Source organism: Paramormyrops kingsleyae, chromosome 18 (assembly GCF_048594095.1).
Source record: "Paramormyrops kingsleyae isolate MSU_618 chromosome 18, PKINGS_0.4, whole genome shotgun sequence".
NCBI lineage: Eukaryota > Metazoa > Chordata > Actinopteri > Osteoglossiformes > Mormyridae > Paramormyrops > Paramormyrops kingsleyae.
In genome coordinates, this window is record NC_132814.1 from 17,836,074 (window position 1) to 17,855,066 (window position 18,993).

At 45.4% G+C, this 18,993-nt stretch overlaps 1 protein-coding gene across 5 annotated transcripts in view; it reads left to right on the forward strand.

Annotated features, from left to right (window-relative positions):
* The window catches only part of cadm1a (cell adhesion molecule 1a), a 225,607-nt gene that overhangs the window by 181,850 nt on the left and 24,764 nt on the right, over positions 1 to 18,993 (forward strand). For 3 of the 5 annotated variants that reach the window (XM_023813572.2, XM_023813575.2, XM_023813573.2), the window contains 4 exons: positions 1,969 to 2,127; positions 7,724 to 7,820; positions 9,780 to 9,952; positions 16,242 to 16,328. In XM_023813572.2, coding sequence (XP_023669340.1) covers positions 1,969 to 2,127; positions 7,724 to 7,820; positions 9,780 to 9,952; positions 16,242 to 16,328 — 516 coding nt within the window. The remainder of the gene's footprint in view (positions 1 to 1,968; positions 2,128 to 7,723; positions 7,821 to 9,779; positions 9,953 to 16,241; positions 16,329 to 18,993) is intronic. The other 2 variants (XM_023813576.2, XM_023813577.2) reach the window with 1 other exon arrangement.

Genomic DNA, 18,993 nt, shown 5'->3' on the forward strand with positions numbered 1-18,993 from the left:
GTTGCTTTCAGTCTGATACTGTAAAAATTGTCTCAAAATGGACCAAGTCGGGCTCTGGATTATCATGCCTGGTACCGTGTGCTTGGCCTGTCCTATATTTGCAAACTGTCCTCGTCACTGAAGGCATATTACATCGATTCTATTGTGCTAAACAGGTTGGCTAATTGCAACAGTTTGTGCTCGTTTAATTTTCCAGTGCTAATGAGATTTATATAATATTGAGGTTTTGACATTTTCCAGAGTCTTTAAGTGTTTTCCTTTCTTAGCCACTCAGAGGCACCTTTGGGAGTTCTTGTTCACGAGATTAAATAGAGAAAGCTCCAGAATAAAGACTATGTTGCATACCTTGGAGAAGAGATGGGAGGGAATAATCAGTTTTCCTGCCTCTTAAATACTGTAACACCTATTACTTAGGTCATCAGAGTTCATTCTGTGCAATAACTGTAATATACTAATGTGATTAAATGGTTCAGATGAATAAAATCTAGAGTTTTAGCTGGTATTATAGGACTTGGCAAGGAGGCTGTATTTGGTCATCGTCGAGGCTTGTGTGTCGTCTGCCATTTGGTCGATGTGCAGATTTGTCATCTTAGGCGAAGAAATGGGAGTGCTGTTTATCGGTCTGCCCATCGATCCATCCATCTGTCAATACATTCATACACAGGTCCATTTTTTTCGACAGCTGCTCATCTGGTAAGGGTTCGATCCACAGCCTGTCCTGGAATTCACGGGACATAAGGTAGGTTAGGCTGCATTTGGGACGCCACTTCTTCAAGAGGAACCCATACGTGGGACACGGGTGCGAATTGAAGGCAGTTTTACCTGACCAGTGGGTCTCTGAAAAGCATCTGAGCAGAAGCCATTCTAGGATTTCTTTTTCAAGGTGGGAGCCATAAGAGGGGCCAAGCTTATCATTAGCTAATGACATGATTTTGAATCGGTGAGTGACAGGGTCGGGGCACTCCAGGGGCCAATGAGCTTTCGGATACACCCATGTCCCTGTGGCCCCGCCCCTGTACACGCCCCTACATCTGAGATGCCAAAGAGTAACCATTGCAAGAATGGGAAGAAACACACAGACATACACACACACACACACACACAGAGCAGGTCCCAGACTCACACCTGGGGGTCAATAAATTGTCATTTATTGCAGCAGTTATATTTATTGTTGTCAGAAGCTAAAGATACTCGAGGAGACATGTCTACCTCGGTCGGCTTATCAGTTGGCTAGCATCCTCCTTCGCTGTCCCCTGCCTGTCATCCTGTCGGCCCCCCTCCCCACTCACCGGCCACCGCCACCAACCCAGCCGCCCACGCAGGCCGTGTCATTATTAAGGAACGGGAGCCCGGTCTGTAGTGAGGATAGAGCCCACGGTAGGACCATGACTCATCTGCGCCTTTGTGTGCTTCGCGCTCCGCGCTGATGCAGAAGGGTGTTGTAGGTCAGAATCGTGGACTGTAGCCGTTATATCTCACTTCATAAAGCACAAATAAACCGCCACAGCCGTCACCGCCAATGAGTGACTCACAGATAACAGCTCTTGACAGCGAGCAGTTTTCATCTGACTCACCCCCATTGACCATTCTCTAGGATGCCGCCTCCTTTCGCCGCAAAAAGGGGGAACTTTATTTCCTCGTTCTTTCACGTTCGGTATCGGGGAATGCCGTCCCCGCAGCTCCACGTCAGTCTGAACGGCATGTCAGTCATCATTTTCCTTCATGATGGATGTCTTTGTCCGCCTTTATCCGGAGACTTTAAATCCCTTGAATTATTAACGCCATTTTTTTCCCGTACTGCTGTACTAAAAACGCAGAGGCTTCCACGGTTGTTACTTTCCAGCTTCCGCCGGGATCCCCTCCGTCGGACGTTCTCACGCCGATGTTCCCAGCCATCCCATTTCCGATGAAGTGAGCGTTTAGTGACGCCGCGGCGTCTGGTGACACAATGTTCTTATCGGCTCACAGGCAAGTCGGAGGTGGAGCTCACATACGACAAGATGTTCACCGTCACCAGCCGCCTGACACTCACCGTCACCAAGGAGGACGACGGTGTCCCCGTTGTCTGCATCGTGGATCACCCCGCCGTTAAGGACTTCCAGGCACAGAAGTACCTGGAGGTTCAATGTGAGTATACCATACTCTACCTCTAGAAGGCGCTGCACAGAATAAAACTTCCGGGCTTGCAGCAGGAATTAGGCCTTAAGAACATCTCCAGACCTTTCTGTTGTGTCTTGATGCGCTGATGGTCTCCTAACCAACCCCCCTCCTCTTGTTATCCCTAGTATTCAGGTGGTCCTCACAGGATGGCGGGGGGCACTTCTGTCCGCACGAAATGCCATCGCTTGTGTGACGGGTATGCTGGGTCATTAGATATACCGCGGTGCATCTCACGCCCCTGTCCCCGGGTTAACCGACCTCCTCTGCAGTGCTGCACTCGGTGATCCCATCTTATTTTTCCCATGAGAGAAAAAGGAGCTTTGTCTGACCTTTCCACATAAAAGACGGAAAGGATCAGCTCATCTGCAACAGTTTGACATTTTGGTAATCTTGGATTAAAGCTGATAAAAAAAAAAAGACGAAATAAATAAAAATAAAACGCGCCATAGCGTGTCTGACTGTTGGTGAGAAGACTCTGCAGCACTGTCGGACCATTCCACCCACCCAACGCACAGCCTGTATCCGAAAATTCTGTCGCCAGAGCAACAGCCGCGAGATCAATGCTAAGATCGTTGAGTGAGAACAGGCTTAATGGAGTTCGTTTTGCGGGAAAATAGGAGAACATCGCCGCGGATATTATACTAGCCTAGGATATTGATGGTAGCATGATGCTAAGTGCTCTGCTGCTTTGCTGTTTGGCCCTTGGGGGGACCGCAGGAAGTCTTCCTGCTTTAGGCCTGATAGGTTCGTCGTGGGCGTTCAAAAAACCAAACTGAAAGACATTGACATTGACATGCCCTGTTGACTGTATGAGTAAGGCCTAGCGATGTCAAGAAGCTCAGGTGGGGTGTCTAAAATACACCTGAAACATTTATTTACCACCTTTCATGTGAAGCGTTTGAAGGTGGTGATGTAGAAATGTACTCGGGGCAAAGCTAAAATTTTGACATGAGCTGAGGATGCAAAACACAGAGACCTAACCTGAAGAAAGCCTTGCGTCATCTCTGAAGGAATGGCGTAAGCAAGGCAACTTGTCAGACGCGATTCTCCCAAATTCTGACATTTGGAGAGTCAATAATAGGAAAAATATTAGCTAACTTAATGAGTCTTTTTGGGCAAAGACCCTCGTTTATGGAATTAACCATTCAGTCAAAACTCCCAAGTATGGTACGTGGATCAGCAGGTTAGTTGTGGTTGTGACAGAGGGCCCAAAGTGGGTAGAGTGCTATCACCCTTGGGCCCCTTAAGCAAAGCCCCTTACCCACAATTACTGCAGGGGCTGGCTAACCCTATTTTCTGAAAAGAAAAAAAGAAACGGTGCTCTTCGGATAAAAGTACCCTCTATCTTAGGAAACACACATAGCTAAAAAATGTCTTCCTAAATAAATCCCTGTAAAACAACCTACCTGTGCAGAAACTGGACCAAACTGGCTTGGATTTAATATACCACCGGCCATGTGGAGAAAGTCATTTAGAGCACCCCTGCGCGTCGAAGAAGTGGGGACGTTAATTTTCCGTATCTTGCATTACCGGAATGGTAGAGACCATATCGATCCGCGCGTACTTTTAGACGGACGGAGTTGCCCTGGAAAGTCAGCAGGTGCGATGTGGGGACAAAGTGCCCAGCCTGTTCAATTAGAGGGGAGAGTATTACATCCAGGGGCCCGCTGAGAGCCTCTGCACAGGAACGGGACCCAGGTTCCAGCCCACCATCTAGCTCCGCTTTCAGTTGTGGTTGAAACCGGACGCTGTGATGTGGAGTTGAATGCAGATTTCTAAGGAGACCCCAGTAGAGATTTAAACCTGGTCTCATAAGCTATTTTGTCATCCTCCATCTCGTTTCCACTTTTCCTTTTCATCAGAACGGAGATATTTGCCAAATGACCTCTGCTTTATACCTTCTTTTTTTCTTGAGAGTTTCCCAGCTCTGTTTCCAGCCTCCCTGCTCATTCATAACCTCATAATCCCTGGTGTCAGCAAAGACTCCAGCAAAGTATTAGATATTTCTACCTTTTCATTTTCGTTCTTTCCCATGCTAATTAGGTTTTTATCTAACCTGTAAGCTCCCTTACAGACAAGCCTTCAAAAAAATCTTTAGCCAGTGGATAAAATAGGGTGGTGTTTAGGTTTTTTTTGTCCTATTCAAACAACAAAATTCTGTTAAAAGAAAGCAGGATTTTCAGGACAGGAATTTCCACTCACGTTGTCAACATATGTTTACCAATTAGGAGGCTATATTGATTTCTTATACATGTCTGCCTGATAGTGTTTAGTGGATTGGATTTTATGTGTTTATTTTATTCGCTTTGTTTGTTTCCTCGTTTATTTCTGTGATGGTTCATTCAATTTCATCTTCAAATTTGTGCCACTTCTCGTAAAAGCGCAGGCCGAATTTGGTCACCCGTTCCTCCTCAGCACTGAGGCGATAGCGCCACCTTGACCGTGTGACGATCTGAGTGATGACCTCCTTGACCGCTTGATGAATTTTGGTATCTCTCTATCGTTGGAACTGAGCAGTGTAGGTTCCTCAGTTTCTTTGTGTCACTGTTTTCCCCTGCTAGTTAATATTGCCTCGTTCCTTTTGCCCAGAGATACTGGGTTGTATATTCACCGGTTACCTGCTTTGTTGAACTGAGGGAATGGAAATTTGTATCCTCACTGCAGACAACTGCTTCTGACAGTGACCTCCCTTGGGGACCACTAAGGTCTTCCAGGGTTATTATTGGAACAAATTAAACCAAGCAGAAGTGTTGTGGTCTGATGTAGGGAAGCTATTAACTGGCTTTCCATCGGCACTGTAGAACAGAGCTTTCCGGCGCCCGGTCACACGTGTCGTTCGCTCCAAGTCCTTACTTGGACCCGGCCTGGCAGACGACGGGCTTTTCTGCACACTTCTTGCTTGTGTTTCCCAGATCCGAGAGCATGCTGCTCTCCCATAGGGCGCTATGAGGCGCGGCGGAGTTGAAAGGCCGCATCATGATGCCGTAATGTCCGAACGGCAAACTTGCAGTGTTTCTATTAGCCAAGCCTGTTAGCTAAGCCGCGCGTGGAACGTACAGTAGTGGGCATTGAAGGGAAGCTGAAAATAGGCTCGGAAAAAGGCGGAAGAGAGTAGCCTGCAGAAAATGTGGGATTGCTGGAAAACTCAAAGTACAGTTTGATTTCCTTGCTTTGAGAGAATAAGCACCGTGCAAAAAATGAACCTCTATTTCCTTCCTAGCGGTGGGTCTGCCGAGAGTTGATACAGCACTCCCTCCTGTTCATCCTGCGAGAGTTGCTGCCTGCTTAATTTTAGAGACGAGTCAGAGCTTCAGAATGGCAGCCATGTAGCTTCACGGGGTGCTGTGTATTTGGGTTTGTATCCTGTATGTAGTGGGTTTGAATCCCATTACTGGCCGGAGAATCCCTAACACTGCTGAGCCCTTGAGCGAGACCCTTAACCACAGCTGCTCTGACCCTCTGCTCTAACCCCAATCTTTCGTCATCTACATGTTACTTTGAACAGAAGCATCTGCTAAACGTGTGAAGGAGCGTGAATTTAGTTAAAAGAAGCTAACTGATCAAATGCCATTTAAAAAGGCTTTGTTTATGCACAAGAAGCACGTTTCTCCTCTAGGCTGTTATGAAGACTTTAATGCTAGGTAATGTTTTGTCATCAGTCGGGTTAAATGTAGACCAATAGCAATGCTAATTAAAAGGCCCTTTCCGTAAATGTGATATATATAGTTTTTTTCCTTCTGGATGTTTCTTAAATACTTCATAACATTATCATTCTATAGCGCCGTAAAACTAGGCATCTCTTTGTACAGAGGAAAAGTTACTGGATATTAACATTATATCTCAAAAAAATAGAGAGTATTGGTAACTTTAATGTAGTCTCACCTGACATGTGGGAACTCTAAGTGGTAACACATCACAATCAGGTAAATTTGGGGTTCTTGAGTTTAGGAGCCGCTTGGTCTTGTTAGCGACTAGCAAGGCGTGACATGGCTGTGTATGATTCTCGACAGAGAAAATGAGAAGCAGTCTTTCTGATCGGGCATGGAGCCCATGCTGGCCCATAATTTGGCCCTGGCTAGAAGTTTGGAAGCAGACTGCTGTTATCCTGCCCAGGAAGGGCCACCTGGTCGGTTGGTTTTTCCAAAAAAGTGAGTTTAGATCCATCACAGAGCACACCTACTGCTGGGCATATACCCCTGACTCATGCATGTTGACAGTGGTACAGTGTTTTACTTATTTAATTTTAAGCTACAGGTGGCTCTTAATAAGGTGCTATTTTACATTTACGTAACAAGATGCCTTTGGACAAGAACACGGATTGTGTTTATTTTTCCTTGTTTGAATTTTCAAAAGCTTTTATCCGTGCCAAAAAAAAAACACACACACTCTCCATAGTGCTTCTTTACGCGAGGTAACACCTTTTCTGAGACTGTCACTCGCTGGTGGAATTCGTGTCTAAACTTGGGGCATGACCGCCATCAGTTACGTCATCACGGCGCCAGTCTCTCCCCCTACCACAGTGCAACGTTGGTCTCCAAAACAACAGTCTCCACTGGATGCTGGAACCATCCCCATCCTGCTGTCTGTCAGCGGAGGAGAGAGAAGCCTGCAGTAGCCAGCAATCGTAACAGATAAGGGCAAGGTTGTTACCGATGGACCATAAAGGTCAGACTGTAGCACGCGGGGGTGAACGCGCTGTTGACAAACTGCATTTGGAAATCAGCTCTGTCAGTGCCGTGTGTATTACACCCCTGATGTTTATGGGTATGGTCTGGTCCGGTAGCCATACAAGATTGGCTTAAACGTGAGGTTCTGAAGGAACAATGTAGCAGTAAACAGCTCCGTATGATCGATTTTTTTTTATTTTATTTTTTTGAGAAACATACAGCTTGGTTTGCAAAATGAAGGACAGGAGATGCTGACTTAATGAGTTACTCCGATATGAGCATATGGCCCTCACATGTGGACCCCATGTCTTTCCATGGGAGACTGCAAGCCAGTGCTTCCCACTAGCTATACGGTTTTACCCCTGAATTTCTTGTTTTCTGGGTTAAGGTTGCTCTGTTGAGGGAAGCAGTTTTTTTTTTTTTTTCTTTATTATTTATTTTTAACAAGACTTCACTGGGCTGTGTTGAGCTGCATGCGAATCACGTTCCATGGGGTCCCTCTCGGCTCAAGCTGGGGAAGCTTAATGGGACAGGTGAGCTAATCCATGGAGATCCAAGTCAAGAGGGAAATCCCCTATTTTATGTAAACAACTGCTATGTTTCCATCCAGCCTTTAGCCCTTTAACAAACCTTATTTGAGGACTGTCTGGTTCTGGTTTTGTCTTGCAAGAAGCATGTCGATCCCTCTCCACATAACCGCATTTACCGCGTCTAACGGACCAGCCACTTTTCCGCCGCCTCTATTATTTATTATTTTTTATCTCATCTACTCCTAAAGGAATATTTTGGGTCATTTTCTTTTCCGAGACGGTTCACCTTTATGTCCTAAAGGAAAGCAGATGCGGGAGCACCGCATCTCCAGCATTAATGCCCCGTTCCTCTTTTTGCCCCCACAGATAAACCAGAGGTGAAGATTGTAGTGGAGTTTCCTGAAGGGCTGACAAGGGAAGGAGAAAATCTCGAGCTGACTTGCCAAGCCAAAGGCAAACCCCAGTAAGAGGCTTCTGTTGTGATTCGGGCAGTGTGATTGTGATCTCCTTACAGGAATGGAGCAAGTCAAAGCATCTCATTACGATGTCCACAATAATGATGCCAACGGTGGTGCTCTATGCTATTGTGGCTTCACAGATACTTTAATCCAGCTCTATGTGTTTTTTTGTACCCACTTGTACATCTGATACATCTGAATATTTATTCGATGAGATCCTGGTTAAGTTCCTTGCTCAAGGATGCAGCAGCAGAGTTCCTTGCCGTGTTTCTTGGAGCATCTAACCCATCATTCTGCCAGCCAAGCCTTGCTATGTGCCACCAGCCAAAGTCATGAGGGCAATTTCTGTGGGACAGTCAGATCGGCTGTGTGGTGTTTGTGTGTGTGTGTTTGTTTGTGCGAGCGGGTGTGTGTGTGTGTGGCTTTGCATAGATCACATTTGAGGACCAAATTGTCCCCAAAGTGTAGTAAATCCTGAAATTTCCCTACTTTTGGGGGCATGTTTTCAGGGCCCCATTTGGATAACCTCAGATTTATAAAAATCTGTGAATGCAATCAAAAAAGTAAAAATGCCAAAAGCTTTGTATTTGGGTTGGTTACTTATGGTTACGGTTAGGGATGGGTAGAGGTGTCGTGATTGAGATTAGGGTTTTTCCCATAGAAATGAACGGATGGTCCCCATTTAGATAGGTAGACCAACTTGCGCGTCTGTGTGTGTGTGTGGTGTGTGTGTGTGTGTGTGTGGAGCGCCCCCTCCCTGTAATACAAACAGCCTCAGCTAAGGTTCTTCCAAAGGTGTTGTGGGAAAACAGGGTCTGATTGACGAAGCCCAGTGCAGTCAGACTGGGATTTCTCCACCATGTGTGGAAATATTAATACCATCCGTCATAATTTACGCCACGCCGCCTGGTAAGCAATGTGACCTTCCCCTGTCTCTCGGATTCACCACGCTTCAAAGTCAAGAAAGCGGAGGTTTGGCCTTGTGCTGGAAAGAAGGGCGGAGCTCTTTTGTGGTGTCCCCCCGCCTGGCCCCGCGGCGCCTATTCTGTTGAGATACGGACATCGGCCGAATTCATTTATAAAGATGAGAATGCAATCAATAAGCTGTACAGAAAATTGGAAGTAATTTTCCATTAATGCGACTAGAGGTTTAGTCGCTTGTTGATTTGTATTCAGGATCTAACCCCTGGTTTTCATGCAGCCTCTCTCTCCCATATGCATCTCCATCCACTCCTTTCAATAAACCACTTCTTTCAGCCTCTCTCTCCTAGGTCATTTTTTTCTCCATGTTGCAGGAGTTCTGTATTTTCAAGCCATACATGTTTATTTAACGTTGATTCCTGATGAAAATCTCTCTAGTGCGGATTGCATGCCGGCTCCCGACCACGCAAATTCAGCCTCGCGCACAACATAGGAGATCGACGGTGATTGAGCTCGGACCGATCATTGTTTGAAGTTTTGGGGGTGGGGTGGGGTGGGGGGGGGGTTAGTATTTTTTTTTTTCCCCAAGCCCATTAGATGGATAGAAACAAGTTTAAACGCCAACACAAAGAAAAAAAAACGTTCCCCAGCTCCGGGGAAATAATACAATGCTGCCAGAAGTTGTGAGAGCATAACTGAATTTACAAAGCCTGTAACGTCTCCCTTAGTGAATTTTGTGCTGTGTACTCAGCACCGTGAAGTGGAAGAGCGTAGAATGTGTGTGTTATATAAGCTGCTTGGTTATTGTAGAGGACAGTATATGAATGTGAAAACTCAGCCCAGAATGATGCATTAAAAAACCTATCTTGACGTTCTGTAATGCTGTTGACAGCCCATGTAATAAGGATTGCATCTGCAAGGATTGCAGCAATGCACCTGGAAACTGAAAATTTGTACCACCTTGAGTTCCAGGCACAGTATTCTCAGCATGTGGGTTTCATTTTTCTTCCCCTGTAGGAGTAATACCTGTCTGTCTTTTTTAGGCCCCAGAATATCAACTGGGTGAAGGTTGACGATGATGTCCCATCACACGCTGTGATAACAGGCACAGACCTACTCATCGAAAACCTCAACAAGTCCTACAATGGAACATATCGCTGTGTGGCGTCCAACTCAGTCGGCGAGTCCTATGATGACTACATCCTGTATGTTTACGGTATGTATGGTGTCCTGGAATCCATCAGTTCCCCTTCTACCTCACAGGGTCATCAGAGGTCCCCGAAAGTCTCTACCATTAGCTGAATTACTCTTCTTCTGTGGTATAGTTGGATTTTATTCTCCATGATGTTTTGAATACTAAGTGGTGAAGAGCTGTTTCTTCCGTTTCCGCCGAGTATTCCCACGTTGTCTTCTGCGAATATATGGGATACGTTTGAAGGTTATTTACGTTAAAAAGTGCCAGAGTCTCCGTCTTCAAAGTATCAAAAAAAGACAATTTAAAAGGGCTGAAAAGAGTGTTCATGTAACTGTCCTTTTATTTAATGCAAACGAAAACCAAATTGGTACAAACAAAAACAGACGAAAGGGATACTTAAACAAAGGGTAGATTTAGCCTAAGTACGCACCTTTCTCAGCGATGCATCCGGCACATTTCAAAGCTCACATTGCAGTACTACATACTTTTTGAAAGCAGGGCCAGTTGACAGTGTATGTTCCACTTCATGTGGAAGTGTGTGTATGTATGTGTGTGTTTGATTTAACAGGTGTGTGTAATGGAAGCGGGAAGACTTTGAGTGCACTGTTTGCTAAGTCACCCTTCGGCGTGCTGTTCAGACCTTTACCTCAGCAGGGTGATGGCGGGGGCTGGGCTCGCCCGCGTTTCCCGGCACGGATCTGGCAGCGACTCACAGTTCCCTCCGCGCGCCGGCGGTTCGGAGCGTGACAGGAAGGAGGAAGGATGCGTGGCCTGTTAGCGGGAGACTTAAGTGAGACTCCCCCCCCCCCATTAAAAGCAGCTCCCGACATAATAGGGGCTGTCTCGCTTTTGATAACTTTTGATGTCTGCTCCCGTTCTAATATCTGCCGTGATGCAGCAGCGACTCATGTCGAACATTAGAATTGCTAATGTGGAAGCAGTACTCCCGGCCCGGCCTGTCAGCGCTTAATCTTGCGTCATGTTTTGTGACACCCCCACCCCCCAAACTAGAATTGGGGGGCTGTTAACAGACTGCTCTGACATCCCAGAATATTCTCCCCGCGAACCACACACAAAAGACGAGCATGGTGACATCTGTTTGTGGCCTGTTCTTATAATTCTTTTTCTTCAATTTGTGGGCTGACATCTGCTCATTACAGGAACGGCAGCCCTGACATGTAGCCGATCAGCTCTAGATCCGAGCCGAGATTTCTCCCATCAAACTGTGTTCTCTCAAATTTCCTCTTTCTGGGTGATGAAGGACAGCTCCCTATTGGAGGAGTCAGCTTAACATAGAGGATTATTTAGAAAATTACATCTATTATATTTTTGAATGCCTCCATGTATAAAAGCTTGCAGTCCTGAATGCATTTCTCGTAAAATATTTTGGCTTTAACTGTTTTAGTATCGTATTGATATCATTTAGATTGATATACCTTACTGAGTGAGCGCTGGAAGTGTATTTGGTCTGATTTTTTTTTTTTTATATGGAAGGAAATTATTAATTAAATTATTCATTTTTTACCCTGATAGCAGAGGATATGATCATTAATTAAACAAAAAATTATACGTGTACTTAAATTTTTACTTAAAAGTGCAATAGGTGTGCATGATAGTGTTTACAGAACAACTCCATGGTACTTTAAAACACTCTTGTAAACTCTGTAGTCGGAATTGTTTCCGTAATTTTTATAATTGGCTAGTTAGACAAATTCCTCACAAGACTGACCTCCAAGACATTGTGGCCCAGCAGGGGGCGCTACTTTGCTGGGGTTTTTGTTTCACGTGCTTGTTCCTGTGCTCTGTAGGATGTAAGTGATGGGGGGACACGGCAAGGCAAAGACTAAATCGGTTAAAGTGAAAAATGTATTTACCGAGATGCATCTCTAACGCGGTCGCCCAGAACACCCTGCGGAACAGCTATGCCGACCCCAGAGGACCCTAACAAGGTTATTGAGCTGTTCTAACCTCGTAAAACTGAGCCCTACCGCACAGCTCATTCCTTATTGCTCTGCTCTCCCATGTCTGTCACTTTCAGTCCCGTTTCTATTCCACAGAAGCTCCTCGCACCCGGCTGCCGGCATCGTCCGACCCCTTAACTCAGGACGTGCTGTAAAACACACCTTAGGCTGCCTGTCCTAAAAAAAAATCAATGATACATGCTTGTTCTACTGCAAGTTTAGCGCCCGCCATGTTTATCCGGTGGGAGGTGCGGGGAAAAACCGCCTGATTTCCGAGCTCAGTTGTTGCCTGTTGAATCTCTTGTCTCTGTCTTGATTTTAGCTACAGTCTGACGCAGTCCTTGTGTCCCTCATTGTTTTCCGCTTTGCCCTTTATATCTGATTTTAATTGTTTTGCACATTTATTACGATGCTTTGGAGAACCTCCCCGTACTACCTTCATATTTTCTTAGATGTGCCTGTATCTCTTGGCCAGGAACTGTTATTCAAAGCAGTGTTGAAGATTTAAAGACAACAATGCACAGCTCCGCTGTCACCAACAAAAACCATCAGTACGTTATTATAATTGAGTTCATTTACCTCCATGGCAAGTTCTGTCTTATCTGAAGGGGGTTTGCTATCTGCTTTTCTTTGCGTTTGTGTGCCAGTCCTTTCCTGATCAGGGTTGTAAGGCTTTGTAGAGGATTTTGTAAGGAAAAGAACCCCCCCCCCTACAGGACAGTGAAGGAATTTTAAGAAAAAGGTTTTTAAGCTATAAATGGACAGGATATATAGTCTTATGTATGTTGTGTGTTTGATTGCATAGGCATAATTCCACCATGATTTTGTGCACCCATTTATTTAAGAAAAAATAGATTCAGATTTGACATTTCTATTAGCTGGGAAAATAATAAGAAAAGTCATATCGTTAGATTAATTCAGAGGCCGTTAGAATGAGCTAATTATAGTCAGGTGATGAAATCTTCTGCTTCCGTCCATCCAAAACGAAAGCGTTGAGCTACTTGTTCATGACAAACGAATACAACACACACGTGTCGGTCGTGCACCTCCACTATAAAAAATCATTCACTCCACAGGACATGTTTTCTTGATAAATCAGTTTTTTTTTTCTTATTAACACGTAAATGTCTTGCCTTGATTAAATGGGAAGAGTGCTGTCTGCAGGTGTGCCTTTGGCTGTTAATAAGCTTCCATGTCATTAGCGTTTCCAGAGAAACTCTGCCTCTTTTTTTTTTTCCTCCTCTCCTTAATTGGCAAATCAGGAAAGGACCCATCAATCTTGTGTGTCATAACGCACAGATGGCAGTTTTAGGGCACTAATTTTAGAAGCTTCATCCAGTCCTCGCTCAACAGGTATGCTGGGTAATGGACAGGCTTGGATCCTTGGCCAGAGTTTGTTTTCCCACTTCCTGTGTGCGTGTTCATTCGACGGCGTCCATCTCTGAGCATTCCCTGGTGTTTTATTGTAATTTTGCCTGCACTTTTCCACCCCCCCATGCCGCACTCCATCCACACACAATCGCCAGGCCCCACAGACATTGGAAAAGAACAAACAGGTTGGATACTGGCCTGCAGGTGCTCCGGGGGAATATCAATGCAGGGCTTCCTCAATTTTTCATACCCGCAGAGCAGAGGATATGATGAGAGGATTGAATCGATAATTCCTTTGTATTTTCATGCTGTCGGAGGAGATCTGCCAGACTGAATAAAGAGCCCCCCCCCCCCTCCCCCGAACAAATATGTAAAGTTGGCTGACAACAAAAGAGACAAGGGGGCTGGGGCGAGGTGAGGTAGGAGAATCAAAAAGCTAAGCACCGCCCCCCCCCCCCCACACACACACACACACCCATGCCTTGTGGTAACCGGGCTATTAGCCTGATTGTTTTTTTATGTTTCTTTTTCTGGGTGGCTGTTATCCTCTAACAACCCCCTCTCCCCAATACACACCCCTTGGCACCTGTTCCAGTGAAATTGTCCCCCAATCCTTGCTGATGACCCCCCCCCCCCACACACACACACACACCTGTGTGTCCACTGGGGGCGCCCTGGAGTCACAGATGCATTGATGTCCTGCTTTAAACCTTCCTGTATTCATTGCATGGAGGGGTGGGGGTTTCGGGTGGGTGGGGCTGTTTCCCATCATCACAGCACGTGTTTAATGAGCCCGCGAGCTAAGATTCACAGTCACCCATAGCAAACACATCACAGTGACACTCTGGAACCCTGAACAATTTGAAAGTCGATAAGCCCATTGATATAGTGTGTCATTTTTTTTCCCCGACAGTGATTTTTAACATTTGCATGCTCAAACTCACTCTCTACTGTAGGGATACAATGTTTTTTTTTCTTCCCTGCCAGGTTTTAATGAGCTATTGACACTGGTGATCCTAAACATCTGTTGAGTATTCACAGTTCATAACTAGATAAAGCCAATTATGCTGCTCGACCATAATGCCTGGGTTTCCTTCGCATTCTAGAAATCTCATTGGCTCGTCCTGGAGCGTCTAGCACCTCCGAGGTCCACAACGCTATATCAGCTGCAATAACTGAAGGGCGCTACGTGGAATCGTCCTGTTTTGAATTTTCATTGAAAAATAAATGCCTCCACCATCTGCCCCCCCCCCCCCCCCTTTGGGAGAGTAGATCACCATTAGTTTCCGTTGGGCTTTTAAAATGTAGTAAAGAATAGATTAATTAAACAGACAGAATAACACACGGTAAATAGTATTTACATCAGTAGTCTCCATTAATAATGGCCTTATGGAGTTTATCACTTCCGAAGGCTGCTGTAAGTCTTTGTCAGCGCGCTCACATGCTCTGCGATTCCAGGGACTTTACATATTTTTTCCATGACGTCCAATTTGTCTCGCGCATCCCGCGACGCCGTTCCCATTTACGCGGCTGCCACGTATCCAGCCGTTATCCGGCTAGGCTTCCAGGTTTTCAGTCTTGCTCGTGCCATCTTTTTCCATGTGGGGCCATCTGGCGTGAATATGCAGTCTCGTAGGGAATCGTGCGAGTAGATGAACCTTAGGAAAAGGAAAACTGAAACTGAAAGAAGTGAGAGAAAAGGGTTATATGGGAAAATGGGATCGGACAGAGCTGTAAATTAAGCTGGCCCACTCACCTGAGGTGAGTTATTAAGATGAAGGGCGAGTACAAGAAACCCAACCACTGGCTAGTAAACAAAACAATGCATGCTGGACTAAATTTTTTGCTGAATTAGCGCAGTTGGCTAGTAGCTAAAATTTTTTAAGTTACACCCTTGGCATCGGGCATCGAGTGCGGACTGGTCCTGGTGTATATGGCACTCCAGATCCATGTGCCAATTCTGGAATTTGTCACCGGGTTGCCATTGCGGTCCGACACCTTACTGTTCAGCCGCCTGGCTTTCGAGACGCTCACCCCCAGCCAAGGGGATCTGACAAAGTGTGGACGGCTCCTGCGATGCAGATGTAACTCCTGTATCCTGCCTGGATGCAGGTACAAGTTCTCCTCTCCTTTTTTTTTGTTTTATTTTTGTGGCTTTGCAGGTTATTTTTTCCTTGTAAGGCTCAATTTGCACGTCTGAATTGCTTGGTGCTCTGATGCACGTACACACTGTGGCAGCCGTATACGTGAGCTCCGCTAAGTGTGTTTAGTGTCAGGACTCATCAGTGGACACTGGTTGCTTGCATTGGACGCCCTCGCAGTGGGACTTCCATAATTAGCAAAGGAGGGGGGGGATAGTCAAATTATATGGAAATACATGCAGTAATGAAGCCGGCCTTCGATCCTAATCAGCCGGTGGCCCTTCTATTGTTTTTTGTTTTCGTTTTACTCTCCTCTGTGTATCGTGCATGAATTTTCATATCATAACTGCTTCCTGTCATTAGTCACGGCACTGTATTTTATATTATTTTTGTTTTGTAAACTATGGGGTCAAGGTCGGAAAAATATGCTTTGATGCCCGGGTCACAAGAAACCATGAGTCGTTTTGAGTATGTGTCTCGGACCCCTGGACTGGCTAATTACGCGGCACAGGGGGGAGGTGATGCGGCAGCGAGACCAAAAGATACCTCTGCAGGAGTGATTCTAGGAAATGTTACGGTGGGGGGCGGGGCATAAGAGGGAGCATAATTCATACAGTGGGCCTAACTTTATCATTAACCAATGATATGTTTTGAATCGGTGAATGACAGAGGAGGGGGCCAGTTATCTTACAGCTGGGGACGGTGTCCCTGTGACCCTGCTGATCTGTATTTATATATGGCAGTATTTGATTGTTTTCCCTTCCCTCTGTGGTGCTTTTTATTCCTTCATGGTTTATTTGTTCATTTGTGTCATTTGTCTTTTTTTTTCTCATCTAGATGTTCTCACCACCACCTCTATACCCCCAACCACCACCACCACCACCACCACTAGCCCAACCACTACCATCCCAGCACCCGCCCAAGGTACAGTACCTCCAGCCGGCCCTACCTCCAGGCTCTGCCTCCAGTCTTCACCCACCCTGCTGCCAGTCGCCCCTCCCCTCCCTTTCCCCCCGCCATCTTTTCTTAACCGGTGCCAGCAAGCTTGCGTGCGTTGTGTGTCTCGGTGTGTGCGTGCATGCACGCGCGCACTCGCATGTGTGCGAGTGTGATGAGAAACTGCAGGCAGCCAGGCCTGATAAGATTCTTCTGCTGATAGCAATAACCAGGTCCCTCAGGAGAGCGCGGCGGTCTCGCCGCACCGAGCTGTCAGGCGCGGGCTGTCAAAAACCCATTCCCGTCACATTTCTCTCAAAATGTACCACCGGTTCCTCTCCATGCTCCGCAATCTTATCAGGATCTCGGCCTGGATCCCGTCCGGCCCGAGCAGGAGATTACAGGGGCCCTTTGTGGTCCCGGATGGGTAATGTAGATGCATGGAGTAAAAAATAAAATACTTGTGTGATCTTTTTAAGCACGTGTTGATTGGCTCTTGCATCACTTAATTATATACACAACACGTGCTCTTAAAATCACTAAAAGTTTTTGGAGATGTTAATCACCTAACTCGTTGTTGATTTTTTGGTAAGTAGCTCTGCTCTAATTCTCATTGGTTTGCATAACAAGAAGATCAAGTTTAATTTTTGTTACCCATGTAAGTTTATTATTCCCACTGCACTGCACTGATTGTGTTTTTTTGGTATTCAATTATTGTTTCTTTCAGTCTGAGTTCACTAGTTTTGGATTTCTTCCCTTGAATCTCCCAAACTGAAATGCTGCCATGAGAGTGAAACTGAATTAGCAGCAGAGTAGCGGTGAAGTAAATTAGAGTAAGTTCCATCTTCCTTAATAGAGTCGGTATACTTTCTTAAAAGCTGTGCCATCGATCTGTATGATCTTTGTCTGTTTCAGCTTTTTATTTATAGATACTTCTGTGTATTTATATATGAAAAATCAGTTCCTCAGGACTGTCGTGTTCCTCAGTTCCTGCCTCCATTTATTCACATAGTGGACGGTTATAGATCATCGGCACCAAATGAATTTAGTGGTTCACAGGGGTAGAGGCCACTTAGAAATTTAATACATTTTTGATAAACTGGCTGTACGAGAAATGGAATGGGGTATACTGCACTTTAAAAAAATCTATTAAAACCTAACGTAGGGCTAAAGTACTCTGCAGCTTCTGGAGGTGACATTTAGAGATGACTAAATTGCCATTTATACTGAAATATAAATGGCTAAATGGAAGGGTCCTGCTCACCGTTATTTGCCACGTGGACAGATGTCATTAATTCGTATTTGTATTGCCTTTCCCCCCCCATTCTAATAAACACAGCTCGAAAATTGATGTTTATCGATATTTGGGAAAGTGCTTATTTTCTTTTAATAGCTTCTGCAAATTTGATCAAAGACTGAGCTTTCTCTCTCTCTCTCTCTCTCTCTCTCTCTCTCTCGCAGTCTCTTACCTGCACTCTTTCTTGAAAAAAATAATAATGAAAATTAACAAAGTAAATGTGCTAACGTCCTTTGCCTCCCTGGGTACGGCGGGGGGGGGGGGGGGGCTGTGTTACCTGTATGCAATTTTGTAGTCATGGTGAAAATATTCCCCTAGACCCCTCCCACAAAGTTCACAAGAGCTGAGATGAAATCTAAAGTCTAAAAATTCTTAGTGTTGTCTGCTGCTAATTATGGAGTATGGAAAATCAGGCTCTTGTCCCCTGCACTGCATAGGATTATGAAAGCGAAGATCTCAATAGCTACCCCAGTTGTCAAATTGTTCTAAAGGGCAATTAAAAAGCTGTTAGATAAGTATACTAAACAAGTAAACCAATTGTCAATCAGGCTGTGATTTTTAATCAATGAAATAAACAATCAAGGAATGCCTGTTTTTCTGGGCTTAAATTGCATAAACACCATCTGGTAAACTGGCTTTAGAAATTGTGTTGCACTCAAATGTGCGATTGAGTATCCAATTTCTCAAACGGTCTAATATCTCAAGGATGAACACATCCTCAAAATAATTCATGAAAGGTCAATAGTATTCCACAGCTGCAGCTGTGCAATGCACTGCCAGGAAACATCATCCGTATGGATTTATTGTGTTTAGCATCATGCAAACGTGGAATGTTCCCAATAAGCTCTGCACTCCATGATGGCTCAGAGGAGATGGGACTCATAATCCAGGCAGGAGGTAATCGGCGCCCTACACCCAAACCAGCCAAGCGCTACCACTAGCTGTCTAGCTTGTGTGAGTCGGAGCGTGGCGGCTAGTGTGGGTGCGTCTCCATGCTGCCTCAATTCTCACGAGGGATATTGACACCTCTGGAGGTGTGTGATTACTGTTGTGCTCATAAGAAGGTTTCGGCAGAGCAAAGAGGGTGGCGTCCTCAATGCATCCCAAAATGTGGGAAGAAACCCCCCCCCCCCCCCATCCTTTTCCCTGCGACACACTGCTGTAAAAATCGCTGTCGCTTTCAGAGATGCAGCGTTCCACCCTTCCTCGTTTGCCTCTTTATCCAGATGCTTGATCTGTAAGACACTCTACCACTGCATGTAACCAAAACAAGATTTGATGCATTTCCTTTCTAGTCCTCTTTAAGCTGAGCATTCACAAGCGATCGAGATGTGCGGAGATGTGTTACCAAAAGTC